Source organism: Spea bombifrons, chromosome 2 (genome assembly GCF_027358695.1).
Source record: "Spea bombifrons isolate aSpeBom1 chromosome 2, aSpeBom1.2.pri, whole genome shotgun sequence".
Classification (NCBI taxonomy): Eukaryota; Metazoa; Chordata; class Amphibia; order Anura; family Pelobatidae; genus Spea; species Spea bombifrons.
The window spans coordinates 82,279,415-82,301,502 of record NC_071088.1 but is presented as its reverse complement, the minus strand read 5'-3'; the positions used below and the strand labels follow the sequence as shown (position 1 = coordinate 82,301,502).

Below are 22,088 nucleotides of genomic sequence, written 5' to 3'. Positions count from 1 at the left end.
TCAGATTTTGGGGGGTCGTCTTATAATCGGGGTCGTCTTATAATCGAGCAAATCCGGTAAATCATGTTTTCCAGTACACGGATCAAAGGGTAAAGATCATTGTAAAGAGACGGGACAATGATACCCACAGACCTATCAGCCTAAAATGGATTACGCAGCCAGATGAGCTGATTATAACCCTACTGAACTCTGGGAGACCAAGAAGCAAACCTGCCCTTGTAATGAGGCACAGGGGCTCCTAACACTGGACCTGTCAGCCTAGGCCAGAATGCACAGCTATAGGAATTAAATCCCATCCCATCCATTTTTGTGAACGCGACCCTTCATTCCTCCTTTGCTTTGCTTACAATGTGGCTAGAGGTACTTTAAAAAAACAAGCACATAAATGGTAGCGCTATTTTGCCTAAGGAAGCCTGGAATATAATGTACAACATTTTGTACATTATGTAGTTCTCCTTTTATTCTTACGAAAGAAATTTGAGATGCAAATGCTTAAGAATTCAGCAGTGCTCAAGGTTATCAAAGATGTTAAATGATGTTAGCAGTCTTTGATCAAAACAAGACATTTGGCACCAAAAATGAATTTTCTGTGACTTGTTCTCTATAAGGATATAGCAAATACCAATAAGAACAATGGAAAGTAAATAGATATTTGAATGCATTTTAAAATTAAAAGAAAGGTTCCCTCTCTTCCAAACCCGGAAACAGATGGGAGATTATAACACTAAGGCACATAATTAAAACACAAAGAGACTATGCTGTTTTTCTACCTTTTAACAAAAAATTTGACTGTTGGAGAGTTAAAACGGGAAGGGCTGGCTGTTTCACACAAAGACATATTTCCTAAGGTATTTCAAAAATGTCACTCTGGGGAAGGAAAAAAATATATAGAAAACGCATTGTTCGGGGGAAATGTAGTTTTGGATTTATATGTCAAGATATTCATCAGAGCCATTTCCTTAGCAATCAAAACACTGATTTCCACAACTGTACGACAACTCAACAACAGAAATTTGTTTGAAGTCAACATTGATCTGTCATCAGAAAGACTGTAATGTTTTGATAATAGAATAGAGTCCACTACAATCTTATACAAAATAATATCTAAGCAGATAATTGTTATAGTTCAATAGGTTAAAAAACGAGTGAGAATAGCTCACACACTTCATATTTCCCAATTATTAATTTTTGGGGGGGAGGCAAACATCATTGTCCTGCTTTTGTGAGGAATTGAAATAATGGACTAGCTGGAAGACCTACTGATTTCTCATGGTTGGCCCACATAGCTGTAAAACAATTGAGGTCTTTGTCGCTCATGGCTCCTACATGACCTGCAGCTAGGAACTGCAAGGTGGCTCTTTCAGGTAAGGTGGGTGCCCTCCCTCGAGTGTTATCATACACTCCTTTTAAGTAAAATGTGCAGACATCTGATCATTAAAGATTTTATTTTTAAGGAGTGGTGACCAGGTTGACAATCACCTTCCCCCTACTTTGCAGATGCCCCTGGACATACAATTAAATATAAGTTCCAAGGTTGAGAACAATTATATTTATTCTAATATTAAGTAGTTTAAAAAACATGAAAAAACTCTACAAGTATTACTTTAATGCCGTATATCCACCCTAGAACTAGAATATTAACTAATCCAACATCATGTGCACATCATGAGCAAGCTTAGTGTAAGCCTAATGTTAGGCTTGGACAAGTCCTTGTGAGCATTCATTTGGCCCAACCAGCAATAGACAATACAAATACAAATGCTCCTATTAACAAATGCTACAAACACCCATTCCCCACACCAAAGGCATTTATTATTTAAGCATGGGTTATGTTGAAATGGAATGGAGAATGAGTGGAACTAATTCTTTTAAAATGCCGCGCTAGGCTACCATTGAGTCCTTTATATGATCCATGCTTATTGGATGCAGAACTTCCAAAATAACATCCTTTCCATGTCTTCTAGTGTGGAAAACGAGATAGCAATGTTTTTACGGACCACTGTACACCCCTTCAAAAAACTAAAAGAAAATTTCATGTAAACTCATATAGCAAGTTATGATATGATATACTAATCTTGCAATATTATGTTCAACAGCTTTGGTCCAAAGGCATGTTTTGCATTATGTATTATGAGTCAAACTGTAAAAAATGCATGTGTAGTTGTAGACTATAAAGAGTTTTTTTTGGCATTGATTTCCTATAGTCCCCATAGTGCTATCTTTGGTATATTTCTATCACAAAGTGAAATAATCAGGCTGTACCTTTTGAAATAAATCCTTTACACATGACATCATTGTCTGTTTGAGTAGAAATCATTGTCGTGTCACAGATGTGCAAATACCTTCTTACTGCCAGATCAAATTTGATAAAAAAAATAATGTATAAAGCGCAAACGTATGTAAATGGAAATCAGATTTTGAAAGGTTACACCAGTGTGTCATTGGTTAATCTAAGGTGTTGTTGTAATAGTGGACAGGGGAATGAAAAGATTCCCATTGCCTACCTTTTTTGGCTCAGGAGTGGAGTTTCCTAGTGGGAGGCACATGTTAGTTACCCATTAATAGGACCAATGATATGACCGCGGTAGTAGTAGCTAACAGATCGGCATGTACCTGCGCAACATGAGAACTTCAGTGTACAATAGCTGAGGTGGTAAAGATTAGCCACAACTACCCCTGTCTAGATTGTAAGCTCACAAGAGCACGGCCCTCTTCTCCTTTCTTACCAGTTTGTTATTGTGTAATTTGAAATTATTTTACTGACTTTGTTGTGACAGCGCTACACTGCAGTTAGTGTGTAGTGTAGGCCACCACAGCCTCAGTCTATAACTACAATCCCCATGAGATTTACCCAGCAATGTGTAGATGCAGTCAACAAAAGTTACTGAAAACATCACAACCCCCCCCCCAAAGCCCACAGTTGCCAGGTACTATTCCTACTATTGCAGGCTCAACATCATGAGCATTAAAGACAAAGTTAATGTTGTATTGTGAGCTGGAGTATTAACTATCCTTAGCTGCAATACATGTCTGAAATAAAGCTACCTTGTGTCTGTAGCCTGCAAACTGTGTCTCTGCCCAGGGGGAACTTTCTATCTATGAAGAAACAGCTAGCAGGGTGAAGGGGAGGAAACCAGCTAGAGAGAGAGGAAGAGATCAGATCAAACTACTCTGACAGCAGAGGAGTGTACAGAATTAAACCAAAATTAAGCTTTTTTGATGACTACCAGGTGCCTCCCCCATCCAGATGCCCATACCAATTAGGTTTGTAACACATCAAAAAGGTGGAATAAAATGATGTTAAATGACTGAATGGATAGTAAATGCAAATCTTTAAGGACACATGTCCTTTATGCTACAATCTCAGTCATTAAATGTATTATTTTTTACTCTATCTTGACCGATATATTTTACATCTCATAATACAGGTAAAGGTACTACTACTAAAGCGTGGTTGAAAGAATGTGAAATCTGTCTCTACATTTCTGCATTTACACAAAATGACTCACATATGTACTAGTGACAAAATATCCTTAAATGATGTTCTCCCCACTGCTGCATAGGTCAGTGCATATCGTCCAGTGACACCCATGTGCTAATGTGCCTGTTATTTTACAGAGTGCAAAAAAAAGTCCTAATCGCACATTATTCCAATTTCTTCAAATCAAAGCCGCAGAAAATGGTCCTTTTATCATCCTTCCCATCCAGACACTCCAAAATGCATCTCAGAATGCAAGAAGCATGCATTGTGCTTACACATACATGAATAAGGAGAATCATCATTTAATACCGGTATATAGTTAATAGGTAACAATTTGGCTATAGTAATGAACGGAAAAATATATTTTATCTAGTAGCTGCACCTCATAATATAAAAAAAAAAGGTTTAAATGTTATCAAATATATTTTCTTCCTTTCTAAATCTTGTACAGCATTTTCATTGGGAATATTTTTCATTCATTGTGTCTTGGACTAGTAGAGAATCCTATTCTAAATTGCACTGGGTAATAGTTATATTAAGGTTGAATGTCTTCAATCGGTTACAGGAAGCCAGCAACGCTTGTGAGCTGTAGGGTGCAAATTAAGGCTGCTCATTCAATTAATGCTTGTAAATCGGAATACATGTGAATGGCTACTAATCTCTAAATCCATTTAAGCGTGCTTTTAATTATTTAGAAAAGTAAAGAACTCTTGTTGGTTTTGCAAAACAAACACTCACCAGACCCTTCACATTACTACTACCCCTGGGTTCTATCCAAAGCAAGAAAGTTTAAATACGTTTAAATGATTCAATATTGTAACAGTTTCAGTATCAGAGACAAGTACTGCCCCAAGAGGACCCTGCTACACATGGATTAAGTGGTCAGAAGCTCACATTTAATCTGTTTATTGAGAGGGTGGCTCATGGCCTTCCAACAGGCATCTTAATGATAATACAGTAAATACATTTAACTTTTTTAGGATCTACTCAACATTGAATGCCTTACTTATGAACATGAGCTGTCTAAGCGCTGAGCTTTGTGCTGTTCTTTCCCATATGCTTGTATGTCGTCACTTTATATTTATTCCTGGAGTGCGAAGCCTGAATATTTATTTGATTGGGTTTTCGAGCTTTGTGGAGGTGCTGTTGGTTTTCGACACCCGTTCCGTGTTGAAAGATTGTTGCTTCTCTTCAACATAAGACAACACAGGGGACACAATAAGGTTACAACATCAACGAAATAGGCATATTAGATGGGTGAGTTGGTTCTTATCTGCCATCACACAGCTCCAGCATCACCTCCGCCATTCCCATCCGATAACATCAGATGTCCCATGCATAAAGCGGAATATTGACCAAAAATACCACAATTTTTGTTATTGAGGGACATTCTTTGGATTTTTTTTCTACAGTTGTGTACTTTTGTTTTTTAATTTTCATTATGACATTCTAATAAACATGAGAACAAAAATGTCTGAGAATAAAATGAGGAGCTGCAGAGTAGAAATGAAAACAGGGAAAAGAAAAAATGTTGGTGCGCTAAGCTAGTCACAGGCTCAAATAATACAAATGTGTAATACGAGGCCTACCAAACAGGTGTAAGCATGCTGCAAGAAACAGTGTATTGGCTGTACAATGTATACAAGAAACAAAAACTGTCTGCGCTTCTTACCCTAATAAAGTTGGCAACAAATATATAAACATAATTTAAATGAGAGGTTTTGGTACCTCTCATTTAAATTATGTTTATATATTTGTTGCCAACTTTATTAGGGTAAGAAGCGCAGACAGTTTTTGTTTCTTGTAGAAATGAAAACAACTCAATATTAGAGCACAGGTTAATCGCAGGTTTGGTTATGTGTGCATGGAGTGTCTCCCTTATGCAGATGGGAAGTACCAAAGCAGATGAAGCAATTGAGATATGGAAATACCCTACATGCATAGGTTTTTTTATGTTTAGATTTTTTTGAAATTTGCAGGGGGAACAAATTCTTTTCTGTGTGGAATGAAGATGCTCAGTGGGCTAAATTGGATATTTGGGAGTAGAAAAAATATGATTTTTATTACATTTTCACAGACTGATGCTCTCTCTCTTGCCCCAGATCATAAAAATGCATTTTTATTTGAACAGACGTACACGGGGCTTAGAGGGTTTGATTTGGACTGAGAGATTATGCGAGTGGTTAGGCATAAATGAGTGGAGTGCATGAAGGAGAGAGGGAGGATATGGCAGGGAGAGGAGTGCAGCTGTGTACTGGGTGAGGATTGGACTGGCGAGAAGGCCAGAGGGCGGTAGGGGTGGGGGAGAGTATCTACTAATGTGGATAAGAATACCCAGGAGGAAAGGGAGAAGGAACGTGAGACCCGAACGAGGTATGGATATGATGTTATTAGATGATGCATTGGAGATTTAGTCAGGCCATTGAATTGCTGTGTTTTTTTTGTAACACCATTGAGGCCAATTAAGGTTTAGTCTGCTCCTTAAATTGAGCCCAACATCAGTCTAAAATTGAGTAAATACAATTTCGACATGGCTACGATATGAAACAGTAAATTGTATGGGCTTACCCTTCTATCTCCTATAGGATCATTCCAATTTACCTTAATGCTTCTGTAACTCCCTTCTTTCTACTTTGTCTGTTTACTCTTCTCTCTCCTTTGTGTTCTGTAGCTCCCCTTGTTTTTTGTTTTTCTACTCTTTGCACTCTTTTTTTTAACCCTTTAGCCCCTGTGGTTTTGTTGTCTTGTTCTTGCTGTTTTTGGCCAAAACCTTTCCTTTTTTCTTTTTAGTTCAAACCTCTCTTATCTATTGTTGTTTGAGGCCTTTGTCTCCCTCAACTTGTGTATACTTGCTTCCCTTTTGTACCCATGTTGGCTTTTTCTCTCAATTTGAGCCACAGTTACTGTTTGTAAGCCTAGAATTTCGTGAGTGCAGGCATAATGCTCACAGAGTACTGTCCTAGCTTCAAAGTCAGCGAACATAGTCTTCTCCAGTATTTGGAGTGGTACATATTGTCTTATATAGTTTATTACTGTTTGGTGTATTTTTCGGTTTCTTTTTGTTTACAGAGATAGGACCTTCAGTGATTGATTAATTCTGGACCCATGTCAGACTAACAGAAAATAAAATATCATCACACAGGTCATATTTGAATATGGACCACAAGTGTACAGCATGCCCTTTTTGACATAGGATCCCTCAGAGATCCAGATAATGACAACTTACACACATTATTTAGTACAAGGAACTCCCAAATTATGTAACCAAGGACCATACATATGTGACAACTTTGCTGGTCATCACAACATCTTGGAGCAATCATGGAATGCACTATAATTAGAGCTTAATTATAAATGAAGCAACTACTTTCGGCATATATATATATATAGAAACAAACTAATTTGCTGCTGATTCATTGAAATTGCTGTTTCGCAATCAGGCCAAATGTGCATAATATATTTCTTTTCAGTTTCATTAACAAATATTTCAATGAATCATCTATGATTGCAGCCATACTGCTCCTGATAAACAAAATACGGTAATAGAAAAAACAAAACTTGAAGCATTGTTAAGTTCTTTCACACCAATCCCAATAAGTCAATTTTGTATAGATCTGGCTTTGATCACAGGGGCATAGTCATGATAAAAAAGGAAGGCGTGGCTACTAAGTTGACCACCATTTTGGCATTTTTTGGCCCTAACTGCTTAGCACTCAGGAGTCCATTTTCTGTAAATCACTGAGCTCTGCAGCCAATATTTGACTATGATGTGTTTGATATAACAAACTTTCCAGCAATGCATGTGGCCTAAATAGCCAAATCCACTTACTTTTGGCCAAAGCATTTACTTTGGTCATATTATTTGAGAAAACAATTTGCACCAAAATCTAGTGCTTGTTTCATTTGCTTGAGGTGCATGGTAACGAATCTTCAGATGTGAAGATATGATTGTCCCATGCTAGTAAAATCTACCCAGAGCGATGGTAAAAATCAGTCCTTATAGCAGCCAGCCCTCCCCAGTATAAATCTAAATCTGACTTGGCGCCTGCCATCACATTAAAGTTGTCTCCAAAGCCATATTATGTCACATTGAAAAGACATTCCTGAACACTTCTGGAAAGCAGTTGTTAATGTACATCAGTTTGGAAAGGTTTGCACAACCTTTTCTAAGGCTCATGAGCCACGCGGACCAAATTGAGAAGGTTTGGGACATCCTACAAAAACAAAAGAGCAAAGTGTAAAATCACACAAGACACCATGAAGGACCCTAGAACCCTAGAAGATTTGGTGATCTGTAGGGCTCTTTTGCACTACAATAGACCTGAGACCAGTCTTGAGACCAGCCATCCGATTATATTTAGGCACCAATATGTCAGTGAGCGCTGCCCCGAAATGACAGAAAAAGACTGCAGGCAGACTGACAGAGTAAGGTAAGAGGATTACACAAAAAAAAATATCAGGGCATGCTGGGAGAGGGTATAAAGGGGAAATAACAATGGGTATAGATATAGAGGGGGTGATTTTGGTGCAATATGGGTGATAATGATAGGGGTTGGAAATGAAGGTGGGAGGTATGAATATGGTGGTTGGGGGATATGATTTATATGTATATACACACACTCTAACACCTTACATACACACATACATACACACACAGCTACTCCCAACACCATACAGTTGCACATATATTTACACACATGTTTTTAGTGTTATAAAGCTGCTGTTGCTACAGTAAAATACAAGTGATAGAGGACGTACATTTTAACGACAATAAGCCATCTCAATGATATTAGCTACCTTTTCTCATATTTCCTGATGAAATGGCACAAATGTATTTTGAATGTAACTGTATCATTCAGAACTATCAACTATGTCAAAGTTTCTGAGAAAAACAGATGACATAACAGATCATGTCACTTATTTATTACCAACATGACATTTTAATAATGATTCTGGAGCCATGTTCTCACCCTACGTTCTTTGATAAAATATATCTTCTTTGTCTAGGGGAAATGTAGGAGGAAACTCAGGATGTTCCCTTTCATGAGCTGCTGCACCAGATAATGAGAAGACTATTGTTTGAGGGCATTATCTGCGGTACAAAAGAAAACATCCTGGGATTTACTTTTTCAAGGGGTGTGTATAAAAGTCAGTTGAGAAACAGGGTTACATGTGGCATAGGATGTGTACTGCATACATCACACATGATGACAGGGCTTTATATGGGGTGGGAGATGGACAGCACCTCTTTTCATAATAATAATAATAATAGAAGTAAAGAATCATGTCCCTAATATATGGGAAATATATGTATTGGGACCAATACAGCATTAGTGCTGACAGCTAGAATTCGCAACTAAAGTATATTTTTTTTCATGAAATTATTTAGAATGATTTTTCCTATTATGATAATCATAATCTGAACGCATATATATATATATATATATATATATATATATATATAATGTGTGCATAGATATATAGGTGTAAAAAATGTATAAGCAATGGATAAACAATATAAATGTTAATTTGAGAAATCCAAGCCCATGGAAAAGTGGGCGATTAGGGTTCCTGGTGCACCACTGTATTAATGGGCCAGTTGGCAGATCGGAGATCTCCCTTGTAGTGGACACAGCATCCATTGTGTGCTATATTTGTGTGCTGGTAGTAGCTCAGTGTTGCCCTGAGTAAGGCCTAGGGAGGCCCCCAGCCTAAATACACCCCTGCCCTAGGCCGTGGACATCCCTGTAGTAGATAAAACAGAAAAAAACATCCAGCACAGTTTGATTTCAATGCAAAATAGTATTCGGAAATGAAATAAATCATTTGAATACCATATTTTGGCCCTAAACATAGCGGGCCTTCTGCAGGGCAACACAATAATTTAGTTATTAATTAAATTGCATACATGCTTTGATTTTGCAATAGATTTCTTTATTTGGGGGTGCTGGACACTTTTTCAGTGTTTTTTGAGATTTTTCTTGTGGGGTCCTGCAGATAACTCCCGAGTCCCGTCTTATATTTTTATTTATTTCACTACATTTTTGTGTATAAAGCCTGTGCTTTGTGTACTTAGCCCTATGGGTTTGACTGGCATTAAGGTTAAAGTTGTGTTAAACGAGGACCAGCTTCCCGAGCTCCTTTCTCCTATAGTACTACAGGATTGCACCCCCTCCTGCAACATGAAATTGAATTTGGGGGGAGAGGGGAGGATGTTCATTGCAGTCAGCGATCCATTATATGATTTTACTACTTAACTAAAATTATCAGCTGGTCCTAAAATCGCTCCTCAATCCCTATGATTTTTGGATGCACATAATATCATTTTATGATATCCCAGCAGATTTGATAAGACAGTCTAAACAATAAAATAAAATATTTAATAATAGAGAAAATATTAAATAAGAGAACAATGTTTTAAAAATATTGTTAACCCTCCTGCTATGGAACTTGGGTGTGCATTAAACAATTGCATTTTCTGACTTCTAAAAAATTACCAATAATTTGGGAAGTGGCTCTAACTATGAAGTGAGCACAAGAGATATATAACTGCAAGGGTGTTTTTATATAAACCTGCTGAATTATTGCTCATGCATAAATAAAATATTTGACGCACACCTCCCACCATCTCAAACAGGCAAAACTTTACCAAGTCTTTTTTTATGTGACATTTTCTTCCGTTTGTTTGCACATTGTTGTAATTTTTAGGGCTGTAGAACACTCATAATGACAAAACAATTTGAGAGGATAGAAGAGAGAGGGACATCAGGGGAGGAGAGAGGGATTTAGCTCTTAAAGGGGGACACTTGGTAGGTATGGTAATTGTTTATTCTATATGTCTGATCTGCGGGGTCATGTAAAACACACTTGTTGAGTCCTTTGGGTGTTCATTGCATTAGCTGCTAGGCAGACACTTGTGTGTATCTCACAGTGCCCTAGTACTTGCATATAAAAGCACTTGTCAGAGGTGTTATAACAAATTGCTTACAGAGATAATTACATTTGCTTGCACGGTCAATAACAACTGTTTGCACATGTAATATTAACCTCTACCTTCACAAAGCTGGATGTTTCCTTCACTTCGCAGTGATATTGTCTAATGCAATTAAAACTAATTTAATGGTATTTAAATTTCCTTGATCTGCATACATGTGCATACACAAATTTTATTTCTAACGTTTTAAAGAATAACAGTATTTTTGGCATCAGCAGGATATGCAGAGTAGGAAAAGAATTAAAAGAACAAAGTAACTAGCATTATTAGGATTCCAGAATTCAACGAATCTATGTATATATCTTTTTTTTTTTTCTCCAATATATTAGAAGCACCAAAACTATACATGTAATTCGGAATCAAGTTATTAAAGCTATTGGAAAGTGGCAACAGAAAGGGTTAAACTTGTAAGCTGTCTCAAACATTATAAGAAAGGGAAATAAGTATATTGCCAGGTACTCAGAAAAAAATGATCTCATTAGTGTGAGAGATTACACTGAAAGCGGACGTCGGGTAGACGTAAAGCGGATCAGATAGTTATTATCAGTTAATAAAGGCAATTAAAAGCGCTCGTTGTAGGCAATGGCCCCGATGGAAGGGAAGCGTAATGGAATGACTTGTTTCTGACAGTAGGTGGCGCTGTGCCTGATCAATGCTGAGAATACAATTAGCCGAGTCCAACACTATAAGACGAGTCAGGTGTCAGCCTTTCTTACAGGGAGGAGCTTCCCCAGCCTGGAGTGCCCTTATTCCTCCCCTCCAAGTCCAGTCACACAAGTGACACACCTCTGTATGCAGCAGAGGGTTTGCAGGAATCTGTGCGTTGTGAGCTGTCAAGTGTCACCCAAGCTGTGTGAGCAGTGAGATGTGTGTGCAGCTGCATGCATCCTATCTGTCCTAGTACATTGCTGCTGCCGCCGCCGCTTTGTTTCATTCATTGACAAGGATCCCTACAAGAAGGGCAACGTGAGTCTTTTGCACCCAGCTGCCCGGGATCACTGGAGGAGCTCCGGGCAGCAGCTCATGATGTGCCTTGAGAGTGATGGATCGGGCACCGGAGGCAGCAGCCAAGACTGTATCCCTGGAGCTGAGGAGGGGGTCGGGGGTTTGGAGACTCTCCCCGGTAGCATCCCTGTTACTACCCCTCTGGATATTAAATCCAGAGATACGGACAGCCCCATCAGTAAAGCCACGGCCCCCAAAAAGCTGAACCGGAGACGTGCCAGGGTGGTAGCCGCTGGCATCTTAAGCGTGGGCAACGTGCTGAATTACCTGGACCGATACACCGTGGCAGGTAAGCGTGCGCGGGAATGCCTACCCTGTGCCTGGAGACATTCGCCGGGAAGGGGCACGGTGGCGTTTGGTAAAGCGTTGCGTTGGTGGACCCTTTGTCACCATCCTCTATATAAAAATCGACATTAAAAGAAATTATGCATTATTGGGGAAAATTAATAGCAAGCTGTCAGTAGAACAGTTCAAACCCCTGCAGATGGTACCTGATCTGGCCATATGGGGGTTAAGAAATTGGCCATATGGGGTTAAAAAAAACTAAGGAGCTGTATTAAGGGCTGATCAATATATGATAATGTCTATGTGTGTGTTTGGGTTTTTTCTATGTGTGAGTGTGTGGTATTTTATCCTATGTTCTTCCTCACCTGCTCAGTATAAATCACTGTTAAATGAAATTATTAACAATCATTTTGGGGAAGAAGCCACTCTTTCTTACAAATGTTCTAGTTTTCTTAACAGCATGCTGATACACTGGTGTAAAGACACTTGAAATATGTGGGCAATGGCAGGTCATCTAGAGCCTCATCTAAGTATCCACTGATTTCATTCATATGCCTGTATCAGGTTACCTAAAATATCTGGCCAGATTGTGACGATTTATATATATATGTTGCAATTGGGCACTGATACCATTGTTTATGTATTATCACCAGATCTTTCAAGGTCATACGCTGCTTTTTAATTCCCATGTAATCTCAATTGACCATAGTGTCCTGCAGTTATGTGCTTTTACTGAAAACCCTCCCAGGAGACTAGTGCTAGATATTAATACTAATATTAGGCATAATCTGGATGCTCCAATTTGACCAGAGGAAAAGTAGCTGGAAAAGAGACCGATTTAAGGATCGCTGGTATCGGTTATCTAATTAATAGGGTATTCTGGCATGAGGACATGCTCCAACATTAATGCAATACTGCAGCACTGCAGGGAGGACATTAAGCCCGTTACCATTCCTGTGTGAACTCTCCAATGTGACCACTGAAAGGTGGATGGGCTGACCAGTTGTTTCATTGTCAAATGGTTAGTAGATCTCGGAAGAGGGAATTGAGGGATCTCTCTCTTTTACCAGAATACTAATAGGATCATGTGATATTTCACACATTTTCAGCACCATTTTGCAGCCATCAACTTGCTGGTACGTGGGATTTATTTTGGACCCCTTTTGTGATGCATAGCTGCCCAGGAGAAAGCGAGCTGATCTCCTTAAATTGGAGTGAACATCATCCTGTAATGCGAATAACCGGGTATATGTGAAATGTATATACAGAAAATCAGAGGTATTCAGAAATACTCAAGCAGGAGAGCTTTTTAAAAGTCACCAGCTTTATGGTTAAAATGACTGTTCTGCTTTTCGAGACATGTCAAGGTATCTTACCATGTTCTGCTTTAGCACTTCGGTAAACAAGTACTTACGCTGAGTGGCTAGGGAGAAATTAAAACCACATCAACCACAAAATCAAATAACCAAGTGTTCATGGCAGCCGGTCCTGGTGCTTGATCATATTATGCATTTGGTCTCCACGCTCAGTTGACGCATGCTTGTAATAGTGTAGCATGTGGATGATAAGTTCAGGTTGACGTATATATGTATATAGATACGATTTATAATATGTATCCTTACCAACGTAATATAAAATACAGGCTATTTTCGGTCGTATTTATGTAGGTAACTTATGTAAATGGCAAACATTGGGCTTTGTAGCACTCATTATTTTACGCAATTAGAAATAACTATATTTTTTCCCCCTTTATCTAAATATTTCCTTTGGAAAATGACTGATACAATGCCGTACATGTGGTGTGAAGGTAGAATGTGTTTTCCATTTATGAATTACAGTTGTGGTATTTTTCTAGTGCTACCCAAAACAGGTGAGGGAACTGAGAGTGCTTGGAACATTCCTGCGTAGTGTGTTTGAGGGCTATCCAACCCTTCTGAATTATTGCCATATGTAAAAACTGAGGAGTTCACATAAAAGAACAAGGTTTCTCCTTAAATCCAAATGAAGAGGAGTCCCGGCTTTGCCACTTGAGAGTATAAATTTTATGAATTAAATAAAGAAACATAGAATTTGATGGCAGATGAGAAGCATTCAGTCCATGGTAATGTAAAGACCAAGTCCTTTGGTCTTGAGAGACCACAAAACAGAATGACATCGACTCTCATTTATGACACACTGTAGATTATTACCTTTCTAATGTAATTTGGGAATGGTGAAACTGTAGATTACAGAAATTATACATTTAGTCATGGCTATTACTGTACTATTACCAAGGCTAAATAGACGTAGCCTGTATGGTGCCTCCAAGATTTCTCTCATGGCTTGAGAAATATTTTTTTTTAATGTATATATGTCACTGCTTGTATACTACAATATAGTCTAGTCTGAATACTTTCAAATATTAATATTACTAAATTGTTGGCGAGTTTTAGAATTAGGTGTGGCTTTTCATTATGATAATAAATATGGTAACCATCCATAGCACTGGCTTAAGTTAATCTTTTGTGACTCACGCGCCTGGGTGTGGAGTTGAGCCAGTGCAAACACCACTATATGAGGCTCTGTCCACAGTCGGCACTTGTTCCATTCTGTCACCGCACTTTCCCTGTTGGTGTGTTTCATGCAACTCAGTTCTGTACAATCAGGGTTACTTTTAAGCACAGGCACAATATCTCCCAGGTATACCGTTTGGTGGAAGCCGTGAAAACACAGCAGTCACAGCCATACCGATTCTGCTGGAACCCTATGTTACCAACCAAGTTTTCCCAAAGCTTCCATCTGATATGCTTAATGCATCATATATAAATATGGTTCTTTCTTGGCTTACTTGATATAATGTTAGTGGATGACCAGTGTGATAAGAAGCAACATCTAAAAGATCATTGCCCAAGGACATACTGTGAACAAAAGAGAGACAGCATGTTAGAGCTCATCATAGGTCCTGTTTTTATGTCATGTGTTTTGGAATTACAGTCATGCCATACATACATCCTATCTTTTTGCAATACAGGATGCTCCTTGTTTACATGATGCACTATAGGATAGCATACAGAATGCCATAGCATACTATATATGCAGAACAAACCCCAGTAACTCCTTAACCAGGGTACGTAATATCAATCTTCAGAACCGCATGTGAGTCTAACATGTAGAGAGATTTGTAAAGGGTGTATTCTCTAGAAATGATTCAGGTCTTCTTTTTGGATTTAATTGAAGTCTGGATAAACAACCAGAAAAGCTGTGTGATCAATACTCCTCCTACACCACGATCCTGCTGTGCTTGTTCAGAAGGCTAACACAATGCTTCTTGGATTTACAGTTTGACATTAGACTGAAATACAACAATATCTTTTAACCAATTTATTGCATTGTTACCTAATTAATTCTGCTGCTGATTAACTCCATAGACATTTTATTAATGGGAGATCTTGGAGAACATCTACATTTATGACATAAAACACAAACACTGTATAGAGTATTTTATAAGTGCCCCCACTTCATACATTCTATGTAATGTCCCATCACACTGATATATGGGGCACAATCTATGCTTTAAGTGTTCTAGATGCATGTAGTACAATGTGTGTTTGGATTATTGATCCCCTTGTAGGGAATAAACCATTCAGTACAAGTCTTCCATCACCGTATTACATTTTATATATATATAAAATGATATTTAATTGTTTCTTTGCTGGAGGTAGTAGCCACTGCCACTTCCAATGCACAGCTAAGTAATGTAGGGCTGATGCACAAAGAGTAGCTAAACCAAGTACCCCTTCTTGGCTACATCATCTGGTAGAAGATGGTCCTATTGCTTTTAGGTTTTGTTCATATAAACCTTGACATATACAATTAAATTGGTTATTATAGTAACATTCATGGATGCGCATTCCAAAAATCTGATAAAATTTCAAACTGCATACAAGTTACATACAATTTTATTGTTCGATAATGTAACTAATTAATACATAATCAAATGATTATTATGGATCTGTTATAAAAAGTATTTTTGGCAATTCTGATATGTTTTAGGTAGTAGATCTAGGTTGTGTACGGTGCAATCTACGTAAGTCATGCTCCATACTGCTCCACCCTTATTGTTGGGGTGTAAACATTTGTAATATCAGCTTGAACCATTCTGTGATTAAGAGACTAAATCATATTTTTAATGCAATAAAGATGTTATAAAATAACCATAATAAGGCTACTGTTAGATGATGTGAGCTTCCATTTATCATTCTTCCTTTAAATAAGTCAAGGATTCCCACTGAGAATTCCAATGTGAAACATAAGAGATGATGCAAAGTAAATGCAATTTTTACTGTCCAAATCTACCTTTCTTTAGTTCACTTCAATGGTGCCTGCTTCTGACATCTGTCTGACGGCACCATCTGGAATTTGCGAGTATCCCAAAGCATTCCCATTTATTGTCCATGTGCAAGAATGAACCCAGTGGCCCAGCGTCCTGTCTGCTAAACAGTTTAAGTAGTCTGTGAATAGGACAGTGTAGGGTCAAGCAAATCTTTCCCAGGATAGTAAATTTCACTTTTTTTAGGTTAAAATAATGTAATAGAGAAAAAAAAACTTCCTTTAAGGTCATAATAACCAAAACACTGGTGTTTCTTTTGCTTCGCCAGTGCATTTACAATATAAATAAGTATATATTTAGTAATGTAAAATAAATGTTGCCCTGTTCTAATTTAATGCCATTATTTAAGGCCTAGGATATGTAGACTCTAGCCTACATTCCTAGTGGGTAACCCCATATAGCTTTTTATCGGCTCACTGCAGTCTAACACATTATGGGCATAGACTTCCTGGATTTAAAAAATTAAATATATAATTCTTAATTATAGAAAGGGAAGCACCGAGGCAAAGCAACTGCTTCAGCAATACGCAGTCTGAAACCTTGGGCTGTTTCCACAGAAACAAGCTGATGATGACGGCTCTTTTTCCAAACATTCATTTATCCCTTTCCCTTTGGGCCTCATTCGCAATATCATAATTGCCCGCTTCGGGAATTCCTTTTCTAATGGAGTAAGAATTGTCAGGTAACAATAGCAGGACATGGTTTTACTACACCAGAAATGGTGCTTGTGGTCGATTTTTATGCTCTAATCAGTGCTCTGTAGCACACATTATATATATATATATATATATATATATATATATATATATATATAATGTGTCGGTGCACTCTGTTTGATTACTATCGGAAGGTCGAGAACGCAGAAAGTTTGAAAGTGTGTGTTTCTCAAAAACCAGCCAGTCGAGTGTGTACACTAGACTATAATAATGGTAGGCTGTGTGTAACATACATCATAGGCTTGGAATGGCATTTTATTTTTTTAAATGTGTGGAATGTGGTAGAAATGTTTTTTATTCACCTATGACTCATCTGCATTTACTTTGCACTTGTGTTTTTTTTTTCCTCAAGTGCCTTTTAAGAGCCCAGATGTTTGGGTATGGTGTGTGTGTGTGTGTATGTATGTATGTGTATGTATATATATATATATATATATATATAATCCCTGTGAAACCTAGTTACATTTTTAGTACATAGGTGAACACTAGTTTAAGGTTTCCAAGTGGATCCACTTGTTACAGTGACACTCCTTGGCTTTCTTTTAACCATATATTAACTGCATATATTATGAGAGTATGTCATGTCACATGTCAAATTCAGTGTCTGTACATAGATGGGGACATAAAGCAAGCCTGTTATACTGAGGAGTGACAGGTCTCCTCTAAACTAGCAGCCTTCCATTTATTATTTATATACTGTGCGTAATAACGAATTGCTTTCCCTGTATAAAGGACGTCCATCATGGATGCTCTCTCGAGCTCTTCAGTAATTTCTCCCTGTCTGTGACTTTACTCTCTACTCTTTTTGTAACCAAATAACAAAAATAGTCTAACTAGTGAAAACATTTTAGGTAATTAGCAGGCGTCATCTAATGTTGTCTTTGGTGTTCTAGTAGCTCCTTAATTACTTTACAGACAGGTAAATAAAAAAACACCATACGCTGTACAAATTGTTTTCGTGGCATGAATGTGTTGGCAAAATTAAAATGTCTATAAAAACATCTTATCTGATGTTAAGTTGTCTTAACTGTCCTACTCTTGCCAAGTGGAGGAAGCTACGTTTCCAGCAAACGTAATCACTGAGTACAGTTTAGCTGCATTTTTTATTAGTTTTGTAAACTCTGTTATTTACAGTGAAAATGCTTGCCGCTGCAAAATGTATGATTCTAGCGTACAGTTCAACCAGAACGGAGCTGCTGTCGGCTAAATACTGGGTTGTGGGGTGGATGGAGAATGTTTGAAATGTAATGTTGTGTGCCTCCCCACCACATTTATTGTCGTCAGCCTGTCACTATTCTGATGCAATTGCCTGGAGCGCGCAGCACAACAGGAGAGAGTGATTGTCTAAACATATGCAAACTGCATTAAACAGGTGTGATTGATACAATTGTTTGACACTTTTGAAATCCTTTGAAGTAAAAACAAAAATATGCTGTAGAGACACGAGTCACTGTTATGAGGTGGATATCCCAATATATGTTGTTATATATATATATATATATATATATATATATATATTATTTTTTTTTACCAATTAATATGAATTATTAATTGTAAGACAAGATTAACATCAGCAAACGAGGGAGGCTTAGTGGCCTCTCCACGCTGCAGGGAATTAGGAGGATGGAGGGGACTCCATCCCAGTGTCACGCTGCTTATGTCCCCGGCACCGAGTATCACCAGCGATGGTTGAGGGCTAGGCGGTTTACTTAAGAAACTCACCGGGAGCTTGAAGAAGTACCATTAAATATCAAAACGAAAAGAAAATAGTGTTCAAATGAAGAAAATATATGAAACGTTTGCTTATAAATGTGCGCTGTGTAGGATTAAAGTATCTAAAACTGTGTGTGCAGTTCAAAAAGCTAAGGAAGCCATTGTCTCTGCTCTCTTAACTCCCTGCTGTGTCTCATATAGAGCGTAACCACCTGCTTTGCAAGTAAATGGAAAGTACTCTGCCCTCCCCCTAAAATAACAGTGCTTGCAATTTAAATCTCTTTCCAATGAGGTAGCCTTTTTATGCAGGGTGGTATAGTTTAGTACTAGTTCTATTTGCTGTACCATCATCTGCCATGCAACAAATGTTTGTGCAAAAAATGGCCATATGAAGCATAAGGTCTATAATAAATATAATATAACCCAAACTTTTATTCAACGTAACACCAATGTCGATGTACCCTACTATTTCCAAAGAGAAATAAAAAAAAATGGTGTTGACTAATAGACTCTTAAGATCGAGCTTCCTCAAAATAGGTTTTGTTATTTTTTATTCCAGAAAAGCAAGGTTTTTGCTTTGCGTGTCAAAAACTGTAAGTTTATCCTACAGGGTAACGCTGTATGATTAAAAATCATTATGGGGTGGTTGTTGGATGGTAGGGGGTATTTTTTTTTCCCACAACAGCTTTCAGAGGATCTATCTTTGAACTCTGCAGGAACTCAGGAGTTGATGGACTTGTCTGTTTTCCGGTGGCAGACTGGACCTTTTGTACACGTTGATGTATACCTGATGTCGGCTTGTGATGAACATCTCAGAGAATAGATCTGTATAGATTTCTGATAATGAACCTTTAGATGCCAGAAGGGAATGATCCAACTAACCTCTGTGTGACTCTGCATTAAGGCTAACTTTTTTTTGTGGCTATAGTTTGCTATTAATTAACTACAGTTAATTGGTGGCAAATTATACACAGAACAAAGCTTCTGCTGGAATTCTGCTTCAGGCATCTTCAGTGCGTAGAGCAAATAGTACCTTCTCGTAGTGTGCACATCAGTCACTAAAATGTCTGTTTGGGCCCAAAAACGAGAACCGGTTGGGCCCAAAAACGAGAACCGGTTGGTGGCAAACAGAGCCCACAGCTGTGCGCTGTGTCTTTGGAGGGTCCCACATTATGTACAGTCTCTTTTGTAGATTATTACTTTTATACTCTCAAGGGGATGTATTACCCTGACTCCTCCACACCCCTGAACCAGAGGATAACACTGTGTATGTTAACAGCTGTTAAAATAAATGAGGACCACATGGGCCATATAAGCGTTTCTACCTCTTCTTTATCTTCAAGGCCTCTGTTTAATATGAACTACTAACATTATGTTGTGAACACCGTCGCACATGCTGACAAGTCACGGTAACAGAATAGAATACCTTGTATTGTGTAAAAATGTGTAATGTGTAAACATTATTAACAGCCACACAACTGAACTATCCGAGACAATGTTCACAATGTGGCCGAAATCTTGTTATTCATCCTTGGTTAATTCTCTCTGCTGTAAATCAAGCCAAGGTTATACATCTGGCTTTGTTAAAAATGCAGCAATCTGTTTCAATATATATTTCTGGCTCATCGCACGGACAAGTTATTGGGGGGGGGGGGATCGGGTTTGGATAGAGAATAGTAAAACTATGGCATTTGATATCAGTAATATTTTACATCCTGTGCCATTAATGATCAATGCTATAGCCACATTGTCAAGAGAGAGCCAAGCATCACACAGAATATTAATCATGAGTTTTCCACAGAACAAGATTAAAGATATTTTAGCTGAAATAACCAACATGATATGTTTTGTTTTATTTTAAATCAGTTAGGGGTATGTCATAAATGGAATGAAGATTGGTATAGTGAGAAACGAACACACGCTGCTTGTAACGTGGACACTGCTCCCCGGGGATAAATGGAAGCTACTGCATCATTAAAACAGCATTATGCTGCTTCCAAGCATAACCCATAAATGTGCATTTCATATCCAAAGACTCATTCTGTTTAACAAGGCTTTTTTCCTGCTATTTGATATTTTCAAAATTGATGATAAATAAGAATAATTTACCTTTTGTTATTTTTTTTGTATCGATAAATAATAGATTTGTTTCTTTTATTAAGATAGCCTTCATTCTATAGTGACAACAAATATATGGTTAAATAATTTAGTACAATTTCCTCACAACATAAGAATTTTGCTGTTAAGGATGTGAAGTCACGTTAGCGAAGTATTTTTATTTTGTCACCAACAGTTTAATAAATAGAGCCTAAAAATGAATGTTACGCTTTGGAGTATGGGGGTTATTCATTTGGCACTGGTACTGTCAGCAACCATTGATGTTCCCAATTGTGACTGTTTGTGCAGAATGAATAGGCCCTTATGGACGCCAATAAAGATATTTGATGAGATCAAAAGCCATAATCTTCCCATTTTGCTTTAATGCTCAGTTGCAGCGTACTGTATGTTATCCAGTGATATTCCCACTGTTAATAAGATGACCGTTGTTAGAAGAAAGGATTAAACAGAAATCCCATGATTTCCATGGCAACACAATCTCAAGAACACACAGACCCCTCTATCAGAAGTTTAGTGATGGCAAAAAAACTTAAAAGTTTAAAAGAGCTGTTTTCATTCATTGTATTTCACTGCTTCAGATCACTAAATGGAATAGCTCAGCTGTCTCAGAATACAAGAAACAACTTCTATAGTTTGAATTCCATCTGCGGAGATTATTCTCGTCCCTCCGCCCTTTATTATGTGTTTTGTACTATAGCACCAACGTTTATAGTCTTTCTATTATTTTTTATTTTTTTTATACATGGCATTGTCGCCTTGGGGGATGAGACACCACATATTTGGCATCTTCTTGGGGTAATACATGCTAATGACATGTCATGTTTGGAAAAGTATCCTGTTTTCGAGGCTACACATGAGGTGTATATAATAATAATGTTTTTGGGTTCAGTTTACAAAGCGTTAATTGAGTCTGCGAGTTGCACCAAGGTGACGGGCCTCTAGGACCCAATACTTGGTTAAATTATCCTTTATTGAATGAATAGGGCAAACTCTTATATTTTATCTGTGCAGGGACCCTGCCTTAACAACTACTCCCAAGTCACTATCTTTTTCTATTAGCAAAGTAACTATTAGGGCCATCACTGTAGTAATTGTTGTGCAAAGCAAATAGTGGACTATTTTGGAGACATATTCATGCTGTTTTAATGGACAGCTTGTTTGTTCTAGAAATTCTCCAGTTAAATATTGCCAGAGCATTGTTTTCACAAGGTCATAGTTATGTATATGCATCTAGTGTACCTATATTTGGCAAGGTTAAGCAACTCCCTGTTTTTTTTTTTTTTATTTCAGTGGATCTGACACAATCGCGGTTCTTTTTCCCGCATTGCCAGTTTAGCTATGTGAAACGCTGGAGATACCCAACAAACATTATGGAATAGGTCATATGATTCATGACATTAGTGTGTC

General features: G+C 37.8%; 1 protein-coding gene across 3 annotated transcripts in view; it reads left to right on the top strand.

Annotated features, from left to right (window-relative positions):
- Positions 1 to 11,264: 11,264 nt before the first annotated feature.
- SPNS2 (SPNS lysolipid transporter 2, sphingosine-1-phosphate) overlaps positions 11,265 to 22,088 on the top strand; it is a 64,258-nt gene continuing 53,434 nt past the window's right edge. For all 3 annotated transcript variants that reach the window (XR_008346230.1, XM_053454944.1, XM_053454943.1), the window contains exon 1: positions 11,265 to 11,769. Coding sequence is in view for 2 of the 3 variants with exons in the window: in XM_053454944.1 (XP_053310919.1) it covers positions 11,499 to 11,769 (271 nt within the window). In the remaining variant the exon portion in view is untranslated. The remainder of the gene's footprint in view (positions 11,770 to 22,088) is intronic.